Below are 18,318 nucleotides of genomic sequence, written 5' to 3' on the forward strand. Positions count from 1 at the left end.
TTACCTTATGCTGTATAACCAGGTTTACCTGATGTGGTATACCCAGGTTAGCCTTATGGGGTATACCCCGGTTGATACCCTGGTTTGCCTTATGCTCTATACCCTGGTTTACCTTGTGCTGTATAACCAGGTTTGCCTTATGATGTATACCCTGGTTTGCCTTATGGTGTATATCCTGGTTTGCCTTATGGTGTATACCCGGGTTTACTTTATGGGGTATACCCCAGTTGGTACCCTGGTTTGCCTTATGGTGTATACCCTGGTTTACCTTGTGCTGTATAACCAGGTTTGCCTTATGATGTATACCCTGGTTTGCCTTATGGTGTATATCCTGGTTTGCCTCATGGTGTATACCCTGGTTTGCCTTATGGTGTATACCCTGGTTTACTTTATGGTATATATCCTTGTTTACCTGATGTGGTATACCCAGGTTAGCCGTATGGTGTATACCTCGGTTGGTGTATGCCCTCTTTTGCCTTATGATGTATACCTGGTTTACCTTATGCTGTATAACCAGGTTTGCCTTATGCTGTATACCCTGGTTTACATTATGGTGTATACCCTGGTTTAAGTGTATACCCTGGTTTGCCTTATGGTGTATACCCTGGTTTACCATATGGTGCATATCCTGGTTTGCCTTATGGTGTATATCCTGGTTTAAGTGTATACCCTGGTTTGCCTTATGGTGTATACCCTGGTTTACCATATGGTGCATATCCTGGTGTGCCTTATGGTGTATATCCTGGTTTAAGTGTATACCCTGGTTTGCCTTATGGTGTATATCCTGGTTTAAGTGTCTACCCTGGTTTACCTTATGGTGTATATCCTGGTTTACCGTATGGTGTATACCCTGGTTTAAGTGTATACCCTGGTTTGCCTTATGGTGTATATCCTGGTTTAAGTGTCTACCCTGGTTTACCTTATGGTGCATATCCTGGTTTACCTTATGGTGTATACCCTGGTTTGCCTTATGGTGTATACACTGGTTTGCCTTATGGTGTATATCCTGGTTTAAGTGTATACCCTGGTTTACCTTATGGTGTATATTGTGTATACTATGTATATTGGGCTGTTGTTTTACAGGTTTGTTTTGTTACTTACTTTATGCTGCTTATGTCAGTTTACTTTATGCACCCCAATGCAACAGATTTTTATACCTTAAAGTAATTGGTAGTAATGTAAGTCTTAAATGTACATGTACAAGTATCTTTTCTAATTTTTCAGAAATTATGGATGAGTCCTTTTTCCTGATTAACATACAGACATTGTGTGAGACAGAGGAGGGGGACTTCTTACCTTGTGAAATAGCTTGTCTGGAGTTCAGTCTGGCTAAAGGAATTATCAAAACATTTCATAAATTTATAAATCCAGGTAAGAAAATGTGGGAAATTCAAGAGGTGTGCATTTTGCATGGTTTGTTAAAGCAGAACAAGGTTTTGAAGTTCACAGCACTTTCTATACAGTATTTTAGTGCCATTGTCATCACCAACACAAATTTTGTGAAGCTCACCGCTGCAGTCTAACTTTGTTTTTTCTAACAGGTAGAATCCCAATTGGCTTCAAGTACACCTGTAGGCAGAACAGTGAGTGGTTTTCTTGTTCATGTGGAATATCATATACTACTGTAGTAGATTAAACCTGAGTATTTATTGTTAATTTAATGGATGTGAGATAAAAAGCTCTGAGGAAGGCTTTCATTAGTGCACACGTTAGAATTAGAATACCATGAGCTCAATATAGGGAAGCAGTGATGTTTGCACAGTGATGTGTCTGATGTGTGTATGGACAGTACAGCTCAGGCTGTATGGACAGAACAACTCGGACTGAAAGTCAAAACCAGGCAGGAGATCCTAGAGGTCTTGTACATACATGTAGTTTGTGGAGGGATTGTAGACAGTCAGTCACCTGCAGAGTCAGTGTGACTGATCACACCTGGTTGAGCACTGGTAGGCCTATGCGCTGGCTGTGGGAAGTTGACGACGGAAAATATAGTTCTTTGTTAGGATGATGTGAAAGATTTTTGAAAGACTAACACATTACATGAAACTGAAGTAAAATATCTGATGTGAGTGTTTTTAATCGCAGAGTGGCAAACTTCTTTTAAGTAGTGATTTACAAGTGAGTTCATGCAAGATTTGTAATGGATCACCACAACTGCTAAATCTCGCTCAATCTCCCACAGCAAGTTAAATGATGGACAAATAACTTTCGTTGCTTCTTAGAAGATTTTTCCTTGTTGTGGAAGTCATTTGGTAGTGAAAAATTATCTGCCACTCAGTGATATAGAACACTATAATGACACTTTGAAGCTGACACACTGTGCAACAACAATAACAGTGCGCTATTACAATATTACAATTATAATTTGATGTACAGAAGTGGTAAAACATAAAAACACGATACAGGACAAGTTCAATTTGGTCTGTATGACCCTTGAGAATTTATGGCTAGTACGAAACCACGTAGAAAAAGCGCCCACATAGTAAATGCATGAAGGGAAAAAATAGTGATTTGCTAGAACGGTTTGTCTCAAATAGAAATAATAATTTCTCATCTTCACAAGTACACTTTATTTGAATCTTTGGCCTTTCAGGCACATTGTACCTTAAATTTTGTCTTTTCTGACTCTCTGTTATACAACATACCTGCATGGAATTCATTCCACTTTGTTACTTTATGCTTTCCAATAAATGGTTTGTACCAAACACCCAGATGAATTCGGATGTCAAATTTTATTTGTGAACTTGAATAAAAGGTGAGGCCAAATGTATGTGAATAACTTCTACCTATACCAATAAACATACGGTTATGAGATTTATGTTTTCAGTTTGGACAGTAATGTGTTGGTGTTTACTGTACTTATGTGAAAAAATATCATTGGATTATTGTAGGCTTAATCTGGGATTAAGATATAGACGTTTGTGTTAATCCCAGGTTTAATTAAAATATTTGGATGTGTCATGCAGAGACCTCGATGAAAAACCCAGTGACACTTTGCCAAAATTGAAGAACAATTAGCATGTTGTATTGGAGTAGGTAAATACTACTCACAAGTGTCAAACTTTATTAACTGACACACACTGAATGGTGTTGAAAATGGTAAACAGTAGGAATAAATTTATCGCTCAAAACTAGCGTAAATTAACTGTTTCTGTGTAAATCACTCTTCCGTACAACTGCCTAGGTGGCAATTCGGGCAGCAAATAAGCAAGTCTGTATAGAGAATCAGTGATGTTGGCTAATCATTAAAACTTTGTAACCACACCACTCAGATTAAAAAGAAAATACACCAGCCATTTCGGGTTACTTGAAAAAACCGGTAACTGCGGCTCGGCCTGCATGTCCGTCCACCAAAAGTAGCGTACAGAGAAAGGTCTGCAACCTGGTGATGCCCGATTCTGACATGAACGTCCAGGTATTTTTTTTTTTTAGTTTTTTTTGACATGAGGCTTACACGATACTTGCTGTGATATGAAGACATGATGTTATTTAGATGTCACCTTTATACAAACACGACAAATGGTAGCACAAGCGTGCGAGGTTCTGGGGGGGAAGTGTGTGCTATTGCGCATGCATTGTTCATAAGAAAGTCGTGTTGCTTTGTGATTTGATCAGATTTGGCCAGTTGACCAGAAAATGCTTGTTGCATGTTTCTTTATGGCATAATATAAATGCTAAACCCCATTGACATCAGTTGATGATTTGATCGCATATTTACTCCCTGTGATCAAGTCGATTTTGTTGTGCAGAGGTAGGTTACTCATTGCGAAATAAACTTTCCACTTTTCACGGCTAGTATATGTTAAAATAGCTGAAACACAGGCCCCGCTCTTCACTAGCAAACAAGGATGTGTCTGTAGATGGAACTATATTCACACCTTCCGACGACAATCCTGCGTGCCACATCAAGTCTACGACACAGTAGAGGGTATGTCACGCGCCAGTGGAGTGGTATTCATCTCGGAGTATGAGCGGTAAACAATTGACTGAGCTGTAATGTATGTAACTTGTAGGTTGTTATTACTGGTGAATCAGAGGAAACTTGTGTTTCTTGTGCTTAGGTGAACTGACTCATCAGATTCCATATGAAAACTTTGATAAGGCAGAAGCAGACTACAGTTGGATGTGGACACAGTTGAAGAACTTTGTGAAGCCCAACAGAGAGAAGGATGTGTACCCTCCTGTATACTGCAGGGTAAGACCAGGGTAAATGCTGCTCTGCCTGGTCTCAGTTTGTGGTGGTGGCCTGGTCTCAATTTGTGATGCTCTTCTGGTCCCAGTTCGTGATGGTGGCGTGATCCCAGTTCGTGATGGCGACCTTGTCCCAGTGTGTGATGGTGGCCTGGTTCCCCAGGATTGGTCCCAGTTTGTGATGGTGACCTTGTCCCAGTGTGTGATGGTGACATTGTCCCAGAGTGTGATGGTGGCCTGGTTCCCCAGTGTAGTGGTGGATTGGTCCCAGTTTGTGATGGTTACCTGGTCCCATTTTGTGATGGTGACCTGCTTCCACGGTGTGATGGTGACATGGTCCCAGTGACATTGTCCCAGAGTGTGATGGTGGCCTGGTTCCCCAGTGTAGTGGTGGATTGGTCCCAGTTTGTGATGGTTACCTGGTCCCAGTTTGTGATGGTGACCTGCTTCCACGGTGTGATAGTGACATGGTCCCAGTGTGTGATGGTGACCTTTTCTCAGTATGTGATGGTGGCCTGGTTTCACAGTTCACAGTGTATTGGTAGACTGGTCCCAGTTTGTGATGGTGATTGTGTCGCAGTATGTGATGGTAGCCTGGTCCCATTGTGTGATGGTGACATGGTCCGAGGGTGTGATGGTGGCCTGGTCCCAGTGTGTGATGGTGACATGGTCCCATGAAAGTGACCTGGATCCAGGTTGTGAAGGTGACCCGGTTCCAGGGTGTGAGGTTGGCCTGGTCCCAGTGTGTGAGGTTTGCCTGGTCCCAGGATGTGATGGTGGCCTGGTCCCAGGGTGTGATAATGGCCTGGTCCCAAGGTGTAATAATGGCCTGGTCCCAGTGTGTGATGGTGACATGGTCCCATGAAAGTGACCTGGTCCCAGGATGTGATGGTGGCCTGGTCCCAGGGTGTGATAATGGCCTGGTCCCAAGGTGTAATAATGGCCTGGTCCCAGTGTGTGATGGTGACATGGTCCCATGAAAGTGACCTGGTCCCAGGATGTGATGGTGGCCTGGTCCCAGGGTGTGATAATGGCCTGGTCCCAAGGTGTAATAATGGCCTGGTCCCAGTTTGTGATTGTGGCCTGATTCCAGTTTGTGAAGGTGACCAGGGTGGGATGGTGGTCTGGTCCCAGTTTATGAAGTTGACCTGGTTCCAGTTTGTGATGGTGGCCTCTTCCTAGTTTGTGATGGTGACCTGGCCCCAATTTGTAATGGTGACCTTGTCCCAATTTATGATGGTTACCTGGTCCCAGTTTGTGATGGTGATGTGGATCCTGGGTGTGATGGTGACCTGGTCCCAATTTGTAATGGTGACCTTGTCCCAGTTTGTAATGGTTACCTGGTCCCAGTTTGTGATGGTGATGTGGATCCACGGTGTGGTGGTGACCATGTCCCAGTTTGTGATGGTGAGCTGGTCCTAGTTTGTGATGGTGGCCTGGTCCCAGTTTGATGGTGGCCTGGTTTGACCTGGTTCCAGTTTGTGAAGGTGACCTGGTTCCAGTTTGTGATGGTGACCATGTCCCAGTTTGTGATGGTGACCATGTCCCATTTTGTGATGGTGACCTGGTCCCATTTTGTGATGGTGACCATGTCCCATTTTGTGATGACGATGTGGATCCTGGGTGTGATGGTGACCATGTCCCAGTTTATGATGGTGACTTGGTCCCAGTTGATGATAGTGGCCAGGTTCCAGTTTGTGATGATGACCTGCTTCCATGGTGTGATAGTGAAATGGTCCCAGGGTGTGATGGTGACCTTGTCCCAGTGTGTGATGTTGGCCTGGTTCCTCATTGTAGTGGTGACCTGGTCCCAGTTTGTGATGGTGGGCTGGTCACAAGTTGTGATGGTGGTCTAGTCCTAGGGTGTGGTGTGACCTGGCTCTCTTTCACTTTCAAGGGTAACAGTATTTACTATAGGTTAAATCATGGCCTAATGAGAGGAGTGCTTATCTGATGTGTATTGTTTTCTTTGCAGCCATCAGTATACCGGGAAACAAAGAAATGTTTGGAGTGGCTACACTTCATGGCCATGGACCGAGGCACGTGTAAGCTGGGGAGAGTACTGAACCTGGAAGGGTTACTGATGGACCTCTACAATCACATCGGCCAAACCATAAGCCACTCAGAAGTTGTCAACATTCTCGGAACAACCAGCTACGATTTCACCCCAAATCACTTGTAAGTCATGTAAAATGTGGATTTAAAAAAAATAAAGCTTCTTGTACACTCTGGGTAGGGGAAGGAAAAGACCACATGACAGTGAAGAGAGCATCAAGAAATACCATTGAAAACTATCTGAAAGTAATTGGATGTATTTTTTGATTGGATTTTCCTGAAACATTGATTGCGATTTTATGCCATACTCAAGAATATTTCTCTTGTAAAACAGGAGCCAGTATTATGGTGGGTAGAAACTGGGCATATCCCAGGGAAACCCATGGCCATACACAGGTTGGGGGGCAGACCTTCCCACTTAAGCCCTTGAACATAGAATGAAGACTTGTAGATTTTGAAAGCTTGTTAGAGTTGTATGCTGGTCTCTCAGTGCTAATATGTTCATTCCCTGATTTCCATTTTTTGATCTTGGTTGTCTTGTTTACACATGTAAACCATGTGTGCTGAGCTTTCTTAGATGTGTTCACATACATCATCATGCTCTCATGTATAGCACATCTATATTTTCTGGGGATGGGCAGTATATGCATTGTATAGCAAATCTTTCATTGTCATGTAGACAAGTCTGATGCTGTTTTAAGCCTATAATGATGATATCATTATGAAACCCGTGTGTTTATAGCCCTAGGGGGATTTACTACCCTCTGATGGCTCTTGTTAGGTGAACCTGTAAAGCTGAATGCCACAGTTTCTACTACTTGTATTTACAGGTGTGAGTATCATGAAGAGTTGGAGTGTAAGTACTGCTCGCTGGGCATCATTCGCAGATATGCGTAAGTACACAGGACACGGGTCTCCACGTAGTGTTGAGAGGGAGGATACTTTACCTCCAAATGATAGTCACATTTCTGCTGTCAAGATTTCTATCTGCTGCCTCACAGACTTGTGAGGCTGTGTCTCAGGTACTTTAAAGAGAGAAATTAACAGTGAGTGTGTTTTTTTTTCTGTCATCCAAAAAAAAAACATGAATACTTTGTCTAAAAGTATGAGAAATAGCAAAACTTGACAATTTGGATCCAATCTAGCCAGTATTCCTCCTGAGGTCTGATACGTGCACCATTACCTGATAGTCTGATAGTTATCTGGATAGTGACAACCTGGTGCATATCTCATTGACATATATACCCGCAGAACTCCCTGGACACTACATGTACACGTAGGTAGTCCCATATTGTGTGTGAGGAAAGCAGATGTAGTCATTATCAGCTTAATCTAAGGCGTTGTATCTTGTGCTCTGATCACGCAAATCATTCTAAATTGGTAGTGTTCGATTTTTATAGAAATATTATTGTATAATATTGTTCAGTTTTCTTCATGTAAAAGATACATATTTGTTATATGTGTTCAACAAGTTGTGTCTAGGTATAACAGACCTAAATAACAGAGTTCTAAAGAGTTGCAGTCTGTTCTAGTTGTAAACCTGTCCAGGATTCATTTGGTGATCTACAAACCATTCCTATTTTCATTTGCAAATTGTTTATTTTCTTCTCACATTGATGTATATCAGGGGGAAAAGAATTTTTTTTGTCCTTTTATTGCAACATTCACAAACGGTTGGATATAAATGTATGTGGGATATTTGTAGGCATGGTGTAGTAATTTTCTGTGTCAATTCTGTCTGGGTACAATGTAGGTTTGTCATGTTCGATGAGTTGTCTGAGGTGTACCCATTTGAGCTGACCCCACAGCACCTACCTGAGCGCCCAGAAGGGGACCTTGAGGTCACAGTTATCCCCCCTCCCAAGGAATCCATCTTCCCAGCTCCCTCAGTAAACAGGGGTAGGATGAGCTACAGCGAACTGGCTCGTAAGGGAGGTAACCAAGACAGAGGTGATGGCATGTTTACCTCACGAGATTACAGATACACTCGGGTACTGTATTTTACTGTGTATGTTGTAGTAGAGTTGTTACATTAACATCAGTTTTGGAACATTTATTCAGAGTTCTGTCACACAGAAATGCAGTGTTTCAGAGAGTTACTCTCTTTGTTCTGTGGCTTCCTCTCTGGCTGTAAGTGGGAAGGTCTGTTAGCAACCTGCAGATGGTCGTGGGTTTCGCCCAGGCTCTGCCTGGTTTCCTCCCACCATAATGCTGGCCGTCGTCGTATTAGTGAAATATTCTTGAGTACGGCGTAAAACACCAATCAAATAAAATATAATAAATCTTTGTTCTGGTTTACAAACAGGCTTACTAACATCACATGTTAAATACATGTATAGATCTACCAACTTAACCTTCTGATCCACCTAAGAAGATGAAACTTAAATAGATGCATTTCTGAAATGAAGTAATGTTTGTCTTGGTAAACCTTATATAACTTTTGGTATTATAGCAGATGTTAAAAAATGTACATGTATATGTCCAGACAGTGTTTTCCTTTGAATGTTGCTATACATAGACATGTACCAGTGAGGTGACATGTTCAAATCCAGCTCCTTCTGATTTTACTCTGGCCTTAAGTGAGACAGTTATCAAGAAGCTGAGACATGTTCCCATGGCTTTGGGGCATGTTTAGTGCAGATTCAAGTATGCAAGTTTGTAAAATGTACTTAACTAAAATATAAACCCATGAAGCAGTTTTTAATATTGTTTTCTCTCAGTATTAAATAATGTGTTAATTCAGCAATTAGGGTAAGTATTCATTATCAAATTGTGGCTTCAATTTCCCCTTCAGCTGGACCACGTGATGTGAGGAAAACAAATCAATAAGTATGCAAATAGATCATTTTTGGGGAAACTCAATGTTAATTTGTACATTAAAACAATAAAAGTGGTGAACAATAGAGCGAGGAATAGTTACACAATAAGTGTGAAGTATTGATCATGCTGATTGTATGGCTGACCGTGTTTAAAGATGTTTTGCAAATTAAAGGTCTTGTCGTGTGTTGGGTATGGTTCATGCTGTTTGTTGTGAAGTGTGTTTTATCTTAGGGCACCGCGTAATTGGTCTAACATGTGGTGATTGGTCGTTATTGTTGCAGCAGTTCGAGACAAGTGATTCTGATGAAGAGAGACACGAAAGAAAGGACGCCACATCACTGAGATTACCCAAGGCACCAGGTGGTAACAATAAGTCCCTCTGTCTTCTCACCACTGGCTCACATGTAAAAGTGCTTAAATCTGTAATCAAACAAAGTATGTAGAATGCTATGTCTGGAATGCTAGTTGCTATGTCTAACTTGTATCTTCATGACAGAAGCCTTGTAGGATGTGGCCTGTGGGCATGGTGGGTAGTGTCAGGTATTGGCTAACCTGTATCCACATGACAGAAGCCTTGTACAATGTGGCCTGTGGGCATGGTGGGTGGTGTCAGGTATTGGCTACTCTGTTTCCACATGACAGAAGCCTTGTACAATGTGGGCTGTTGGCATGGCGTGGGTTGACAGGTATTGGCTAACCTGTGTTCACATGACAGAAGCCTTGTAGGATGTGGCCTGTGGGCATGGTGGGTGGTGTCAGGTATTGGCTAACCTGTGTCCACATGACAGAATCCTCACAATGTGGCCTGTGGCCTGTGGGCATGGTGGGTGGTGTCAGGTATTGGCTAACTTGTATCCTCATGACAGAAGGCTTGTACATTGTGGTCTGTTGGCATGGTGGGTGGTGTCAGGTATTGGCTAACCTGTATCTTCATGACAGAAGCCTTGTAGGATGTGGCCTGTGGGCATTGTGGGTGGTGTCAGGTATTGGCTAACCTGTATCCACATGACAGAAACCTTGTACAATGTGGGCTGTTGGCATGGCGTGGGTTGACAGGTATTGGCTAACCTGTATCTTCATGACAGAAGCCTTGTAGGATGTGGCCTGTGGGCATGGTGGGTGGTGTCAGGTATTGGCTAACCTGTGTCCACATGACAGAATCCTCACAATGTGGCCTGTGGCCTGTGGGCATGGTGGGTGGTGTCAGGTATTGGCTAACTTGTATCCTCATGACAGAAGGCTTGTACATTGTGGTCTGTTGGCATGGTGGGTAGTGTCAGGTATTGGCTAATCTGTATGCACATGACAGAAGCCTTGTACAATGTGGGGTGTTGGCATGGTGGGTGGTTTTAGGTATTGGCTAACCTGTATCCACAAGACAGAAGCCTTGTACAATATGTGGGCTATTGGCATGATGGGTGGTGTCAGGTATTGGCTAACCTGTATTCACATGACAGAAGCCTTGTACAATGTGGGCTGTTGGTATGGCGTGGTTTGTCAGGTATTGGCTAACCTGTATCCACATGACAGAAGTTTTGTTTGACATTGGCTGTTGGCATGGTGGGTAGTGTCAGGTATTGGCTAACCTGTATCCACATGACAGAAGCCTTGTACAATGCGGGCTATTGGCATGGTGGGTGGTGTCAAGTATTGGCTAACTTGTATTCTCATGACAGAAGGCTTGTACAGTGTGGGGTGTTGGCATGGTGGGTAGTGTCAAGTATTGGCTAACCTGTATCTACATGACAGAAGCCTTGTACAATGTAGTCTGTTGGCATGGTGGGTGGTGTCAGGTATTGGCTAATCTGTATCCACATGATAGAAGCTTTGTACAGTGTTGGCTGTGGGCATGGTGGGTGGTGTCAAGTATTGGCTAATCTGTATGCACATGACAGAAGCCTTGTACAATGTGGGGTGTTGGCATGGTGGGTGGTGTCAGGTATTGGCTGACCTGTATCCACATGACAGAAGCCTTGTACAATGTGGTCTGTTGGCATGGTGGGTGGTGTTAGGTATTGGCTAACCTGTATTCACATGACAGAAGGCTTGTACAATGTGGGCTGTTGGTATGGCGTGGTTTGTCAGGTATTGGCTAACCTGTATCCACATGACAGAAGTTTTGTTTGACATTGGCTGTTGGCATGGTGGGTAGTGTCAGGTATTGGCTAACCTGTATCCACATGACAGAAGCCTTGTACAATGCGGGCTGTTTGCATGATGGGTGGTGTCAGGTATTGGCTAATCTGTATCCACATGACAGAAGCCTTGTACAATGTGGGGTGTTGGCATGGTGGGTGGTGTCAAGTATTGGCTAACTTGTATTCTCATGACAGAAGGCTTGTACAGTGTGGGCTGTTGGCATGGTGGGTGGTGTCAGGTATTGGCTAACCTGTATCTACATGACAGAAGCCTTGTAGGATGTGGCCTGTTGGCATGGTGGGTGGTGTCAGGTATTGGCTAATCTGTATCCACATGACAGAAGGCTTGTACAATGTGGGCTGTTGGCATGGTGGGTGGTGTCAGGGTTTGGCTAATCTGTATCCACATGACAGAAGCCTTGTTTGACGTGGGCTGTTGGCATGGTGGGTGGTGTCAGGTATTGGCTAACCTGTATCCACATGACAGAAGGCTTGTACATTGTGGGCTGTTGGCATGGTGGGTGGTGTCAGGTATTGGCTAATCTGTATCCACATGATAGAAGCTTTGTACAGTGTTGGCTGTTGTCATGGTGGGTGGTGTCAGGTATTGGCTAACCTGTATTCACATGACAGAAGGCTTGTACAATGTGGGCTGTTGGCATGGTGGGTGGTGTCAGGGTTTGGCTAATCTGTATCCACATGACAGAAGCCTTGTTTGACGTGGGCTGTTGGCATGGTGGGTGGTGTCAGGTATTGGCTAACCTGTATCCACATGACAGAAGGCTTGTACATTGTGGGCTGTTGGCATGGTGGGTGGTGTCAGGTATTGGCTAATCTGTATCCACATGATAGAAGCTTTGTACAGTGTTGGCTGTTGTCATGGTGGGTGGTGTCAGGTATTGGCTAACCTGTATTCACATGACAGAAGCCTCGTACAATATGGTCTGTTGGCATGATGGGTGGTGTCAGGTATTGGCTAATCTGTATGCACATGACAGAAGGCTTGTACAATGTTGGCTGTTGGCATGGTGGGTGGTGTCAGGTATTGGCTAATCTGTATCCACATGATAGAAGCTTTGTACAGTGTTGGCTGTGGGCATGGTGGGTGGTGTCAAGTATTGGCTAACCTGTATTCACATGACAGAAGCCTCGTACAATATGGTCTGTTGGCATGATGGGTAGTGTCAGGTATTGGCTAATCTGTATGCACATGACAGAAGGCTTGTACAATGTTGGCTGTTGGCATGGTGGGTGGTGTCAGGTATTGGCTAATCTGTATGCACATGACAGAAGCCTTGTACAATGTGGGCTGTTGGCATGGTGGGTGGTGTCAGGTATTGGCTAACCTGTATCCACATGACAGAAGGCTTGTACATTGTGGGCTGTTGGCATGGTGGGTGGTGTCAGGTATTGGCTAATCTGTATCCACATGATAGAAGCTTTGTACAGTGTTGGCTGTTGTCATGGTGGGTGGTGTCAGGTATTGGCTAACCTGTATTCACATGACAGAAGCCTCGTACAATATGGTCTGTTGGCATGATGGGTGGTGTCAGGTATTGGCTAATCTGTATGCACATGACAGAAGGCTTGTACAATGTTGGCTGTTGGCATGGTGGGTGGTGTCAGGTATTGGCTAATCTGTATCCACATGATAGAAGCTTTGTACAGTGTTGGCTGTGGGCATGGTGGGTGGTGTCAAGTATTGGCTAACCTGTATTCACATGACAGAAGCCTCGTACAATATGGTCTGTTGGCATGATGGGTAGTGTCAGGTATTGGCTAATCTGTATGCACATGACAGAAGGCTTGTACAATGTTGGCTGTTGGCATGGTGGGTGGTGTCAGGTATTGGCTAATCTGTATGCACATGACAGAAGCCTTGTACAATGTGGGCTGTTGGCATGGTGGGTGGTGTCAGGTATTGGCTAATCTGTATGCACATGACAGAAGCTTTGTACAGTGTTGGCTGTGGGCATGGTGGGTGGTGTCAAGTATTGGCTAATCTGTATGCACATGACAGAAGCCTTGTACAATGTGGGGTGTTGGCATGGTGGGTGGTGTCAAGTATTGGCTAACTTGTATTCTCATGACAGAAGGCTTGTACAGTGTGGGGTGTTGGCATGGTGGGTAGTGTCAGGTATCGGCTAACCTGTATCTGCATGACAGAAGCCTTGTACGGCGTGGGATGTTGTCTTGGTTGGTGGCTTTCCACCGTGTTCTGCCCGGTTTCCTTTTGCCGTAATGCAGGTCACTGTCGTGTAAGTGAAATATTCTTGAGTAGGACGTAAAACACCAATGAAATTAATGCATGTAAAAAAGCCATCTAGCAGATTTCATCCTTACATGTGAAAAGGTGAAAGGTGTGCTTTTAATATAATAAAGGTGTGCTGATTATTTTTACAGCAAAGTCAGCGGGCTCAGTGCAGTCTTTGCAGGGATCCAGACCTCCAGGCGGTGTGGGAAGAGGTATGTAGATGTAACATTGGGTTGTGGTACACATGTAGCAGCGGGTTGTGGTACACATGTAACATAGGGTTGTGGTAGGTACACATGTAGCAGTGGGTTGTGGTCGGTACACATGTAACACTGGGGCATGGTAGATACACTTGTAGCATTGTGGCTTGGTTGGTACACATGTAGCATGGGATGAGGTATGTACATGTAGCATTTGGGCATGGTAGGTACACATGTAGCAATGGGGTTTCGTAGGTAAACATGTATTATGGCTTGGTAGGTACTCATGTAACATTGGGGCTTGGTTGGTACACATGTAGCATTGGGACTTGGTAGGTACTCATGTAGCATTGGAGCTTGGTTGGTTCACATGTACCATGGAATGAGATATGTACATATAGCATTGGGGCCTGGTAGGTACACTTACAGCACTGGGGCATGGTAAGTACACATGTAGCATTGGGGCTTTGTAGGCACACATGTAGCATTGGGTTGTGGTAGGTACACATGTAACACTGGGCATAATAGGTACACATGCAGTATTGGGGCTTGGTTGGTACACATGTAGCATGGGGGCATAGTAGGTACACAGGTAGCACTTTGACATGGTAGGTGCACATGTAGCATTGGGGCTTGGTTTTCCATAAGCTACTGCCACCCTTGCTTAGCTCCATTTTCCAGGCTCTATTTTGAAAAAAATGTCTTGAAACCATTACTAGTGCTCTTACTGTTCTGACAGTTATGGCCACTAGTGATACTATAACTGCTGAGTAGTATACACTATGAATTACAGCACATAGAAAAGGTGGACTTTTTACCAACATTTTTAAGCCCTAGAGAGCCTGTTGTATGAGTACAATCTCTATAAAGTTTTTGATCAGTGAATAACAGACTGCTTATTAAAGCTGTATGAAATTTAAATGCAAAGGAAACAGTATTTATCAGATGAAAGACTATAAAACACTGTCGAGAAAAATAGTTTGATTTAGTTTTTTAGAATTTTTTTGTAGTCAACAAAAATGCATTTAAAACGTAGAATTCTATGGTGGTGTGGTGGGACCCAGATGGTATCAGTGACGTCACATTAATATTTTTGGACTTAAAATAGTTTGTTTCAAGGTCCTTTTGTTGAATGCATTCATAGCTCAATGAAGATGATTTTTCAGTACAATCCAAAGTTTTAAATGTATTTTAATAAGTTGAAAAATATTTAAAAAAAAAGATAAATCAGTCTATTTTTCCAGAAAATATTTAATGGTCTTTCATCTGACATGTACTTCATGCTAGTGTGTTCTATACCTTCAAGCTCAGTCAATCAAGTTTGTCATTAGCAATCACCTGTGGAACAACAACAGCAGAAATCGTGAAACTTTGCTTTTATTACTGTGTTCGTGTACATGCGGTGATTTGGAAAAGCAAAATGATGATCCAACTCAATGTGCAATCAAGGACAATAGCCAGGCATGCCAAATAATTTGTCAAAGAAAATAATCCACAGACTGGACAATTGACATAGCGGGCCAGATTATTTCCTGCTTTGCCCACTGTACTTTGACTGTCATGCCTCAGCAGTTAATCCCTCTGGGTGTCCTGAAGCAACCAAATTACTCTGCACAACTTTATATGGGTACAAGGGATTTTTTAAAACATTTATCTCATTAGTTACAGGGTGCACCACTTTAGTCTTCATGTATGTGCCACATACATGTACAGGTGGAAATATGATATAAAAAATCATCGCGCTTGATTTATACAGAACTAGTTTACTTCATTGATCTGTTTTATATATTTATTTTTTCTATATTGTTTTCAAACTTATTGAGCAGATGTGCACTTGCAACAAAGCTTTTCAGTGTGTAATGAAATAAATATTAAATTTAATAAAATTTAGTATTTAAAAAAATAAATAAAGCTTATGACAGCTAGTGAGATGACTTGCATGTGGCATGGGATATGTTTCATATATGTGTGTGTGTGGCATGGGATGAGGTACATGTGTGTAGCATTGGTGTGTGGTATGTTGTAGGTACACATGTGGCATAGGATGAGGTACATGTGTGTAGCATGGGGGTGTGGTATGTTGTAGGTACACGTGTGGCATGGGATGAGGTACATGTGTGTAGCATTGGTGTGTGGTATGTTGTAGGTACACACATGGCATGGGATAAGGTACATGTGTGTAGCATTGGTGTGTGGTGTGTTGTAGGGACACGTGTGGCATGGGATGGGTTTTATGTATGTGTATGTGGCATGGGATGAGGTACATGTATGTAGCATGGGGGTGTGGTATGTTGTAGATACACATGTGGCATGGGATGAGGTACATGTGTGTAGCATTGGGGTGTGGTGTGTTGTAGGGACACGTGTGGCATGGGATGAGGTACATGTGTGTAGCATTGGTGTGTGGTGTGTTGTAGGGACACGTGTGGCATGGGATGAGGTACATGTGTGTAGCATTGGGGTGTGGTATGTTGTAGGTACACATGTGGCATGGGATGAGGTACATGTGTGTAGCATTGGGGTGTGGTATGTTGTAGGGACACGTGTGGCATGGGATGAGGTACATGTGTGTAGCATTGGTGTGTGGTGTGTTGTAGGGACACGTGTCATGGGAAGGGGTAAGGTATGTAGCATTGGGGTGTGGCACGTTGTAAGTACACATGTGGCATGGGATGAGGTACAAGTATGTAGTTTGGGGTGTGGTACGTTGTAGGTACACATGGCATGTGATGAGGTACATGTATGTAGCATTGGGGTGTGGTATGTTGTAGATACACATATGGCATGGGATGGGTTTTATGTATGTGTATGTGGCATGGGATGAGGTACATGTATGTAGCATGGGGGTGTGGTATGTTGTAGATACACATGTGGCATGGGATGGGTTTTATGTATGTGTATGTGGCATGGGATGAGGTACATGTATGTAGCATTGGGGTGTGGTATGTTGTAGGTACACATGTGGCATAGAATGAGGTACATGTGTGTAGCATTGGGGTGTGGTATGTTGTAGGTACACATGTGGCATGGGATGAGGTACATGTGTGTAGCATTGGGGTGTGGTATGTTGTAGGTACACATGTAGCATGGGATGAGGTATATGTGTGTAGCATTGGGGTGTGGTATGTTGTAGGTACACATGTGGCATGGGATGAGCTACATGTGTGTAGCATTGGGGTGTTGTATGTTGTAGGTACACATGTGGCATGGGATGAGGTACATGTGTGTAGCATTGGGGTGTGGTATGTTTTAGGTACACATGTGGCGTGGGATGAGGTACATGTATGTAGCATTGGGGTGTGGTATGTTGTAGGTACACATGTGGCATGGGATGAGGTACATGTGTGTAGCATTGGGGTGTTGTATGTTGTAGGTACACATGTGGCATGGGATGAGGTACATGTATGTAGCATTGGGGTGTGGTGTGTTGTAGGTACACATGTGGCATGGGATGAGGTACATGTGTGTTGCATGAGGTGAGGTGTGTAGCCTGGGTTAGGGGAGAGCAGTGTGGTGGTGAGGCCTACATATAGCATTGAGCAGGGGAGGTACAGAGTGTATGCAGGATCAGCATGTGATAGGCAGCATGAGGGCATGGTTCATATGTAGGTTGCTGTGGTCCTGATCATTTGACTGTTTCATCTGTATAATGAGAGTGTTTGTCCTTGGTTCTCATGTGTCAGAATGCAGTGTCTTTGAAATCCTGGATGGTTAGTTTATCACTGTCTTTGTTTTTGTTTGACAGGTTTGGCTGTTAGACTAGAAAATCCTGGGGTACCAATCAGTGTGTTGAGAGCTCCAGGCAATGTACCACAGGTAAGCCTGAGACACAGTGTTCACAAATCTCTGCTAAACTTATCATATCTCTTTGTGCTGTGATTGCTATTATGAAGTTAGTATTATTGTTGTGAGAAGGAATGGTGAAATAATCTGTTTGTGATGTGGCTTGTTACCTTTGTAGACACCGTGGTCCAGACAACCGGGTGTGGTAGAACCAAGGCCTGGGTTAGGAGCAGGCCTTCCTGTAGGGAGGGGAATGAGGCCCCAGGGTCCATCACCTGGGCCCCCACCTTTGTCAGGCCCTGGGTGCACACTTCCTGCAGCAAGGCCTGGGATGGCAAGTACGTGAGATCAGGCTCTGATTGCATGATCACTTAGGCATCGTTGGTTTGCATAATGATTGTGACAAGTTGTTCTGGGGTAAATATCCAGGGTAAATATCGAGGGCTTAGGTATGACTGGAGTACATACAGTTTTGTAACAAGCTTTTGTGGGGTAAGTATGAAGGGGTTAGGTATGACTGGAGTACATACAGTTTTGTAACAAGCTTTTGTGGGGTAAGTATGAAGGGGTTAGGTATGACTGGAGTACATACAGTTTTGTAACAAGCTTTTGTGAGGTAAGTATGAAGGGGTTAGGTATGACTGGAGTACATACAGTTTTGTAACAAGCTTTTGTGAGGTAAGTATGAAGGGGTTAGGTATGACTGGAGTACATACAGTTTTGTAACAAGCTTTTGTGAGGTAAGTATGAAGGGGTTAGGTATGACTGGAGTACATACAGTTTTGTAACAAGCTTTTGTGAGGTAAATAGGAAGGTGTTAGTGAAGGATTTGTGAAAGCCGGAATACATTCTAATTAGGTATTTTTAATTAACGTGT

General features: G+C 43.4%; 1 protein-coding gene across 1 annotated transcript in view; it reads left to right on the top strand.

Moving 5' to 3' along the window:
• The window catches only part of LOC135465728 (protein maelstrom homolog), a 30,921-nt gene that overhangs the window by 10,579 nt on the left and 2,024 nt on the right, over positions 1 to 18,318 (top strand). The window contains exons 4-13 of the mRNA XM_064743051.1: positions 1,225 to 1,371; positions 1,542 to 1,583; positions 4,062 to 4,195; positions 6,167 to 6,369; positions 7,077 to 7,139; positions 8,000 to 8,237; positions 9,348 to 9,426; positions 13,608 to 13,670; positions 17,404 to 17,474; positions 17,620 to 17,779. Of these exons, the coding sequence (XP_064599121.1) occupies positions 1,225 to 1,371; positions 1,542 to 1,583; positions 4,062 to 4,195; positions 6,167 to 6,369; positions 7,077 to 7,139; positions 8,000 to 8,237; positions 9,348 to 9,426; positions 13,608 to 13,670; positions 17,404 to 17,474; positions 17,620 to 17,779 (1,200 nt within the window). The remainder of the gene's footprint in view (positions 1 to 1,224; positions 1,372 to 1,541; positions 1,584 to 4,061; positions 4,196 to 6,166; positions 6,370 to 7,076; positions 7,140 to 7,999; positions 8,238 to 9,347; positions 9,427 to 13,607; positions 13,671 to 17,403; positions 17,475 to 17,619; positions 17,780 to 18,318) is intronic.

The sequence above is a fragment of the Liolophura sinensis genome, chromosome 1, assembly GCF_032854445.1.
Source record: "Liolophura sinensis isolate JHLJ2023 chromosome 1, CUHK_Ljap_v2, whole genome shotgun sequence".
Lineage (NCBI taxonomy): Eukaryota > Metazoa > Mollusca > Polyplacophora > Chitonida > Chitonidae > Liolophura > Liolophura sinensis.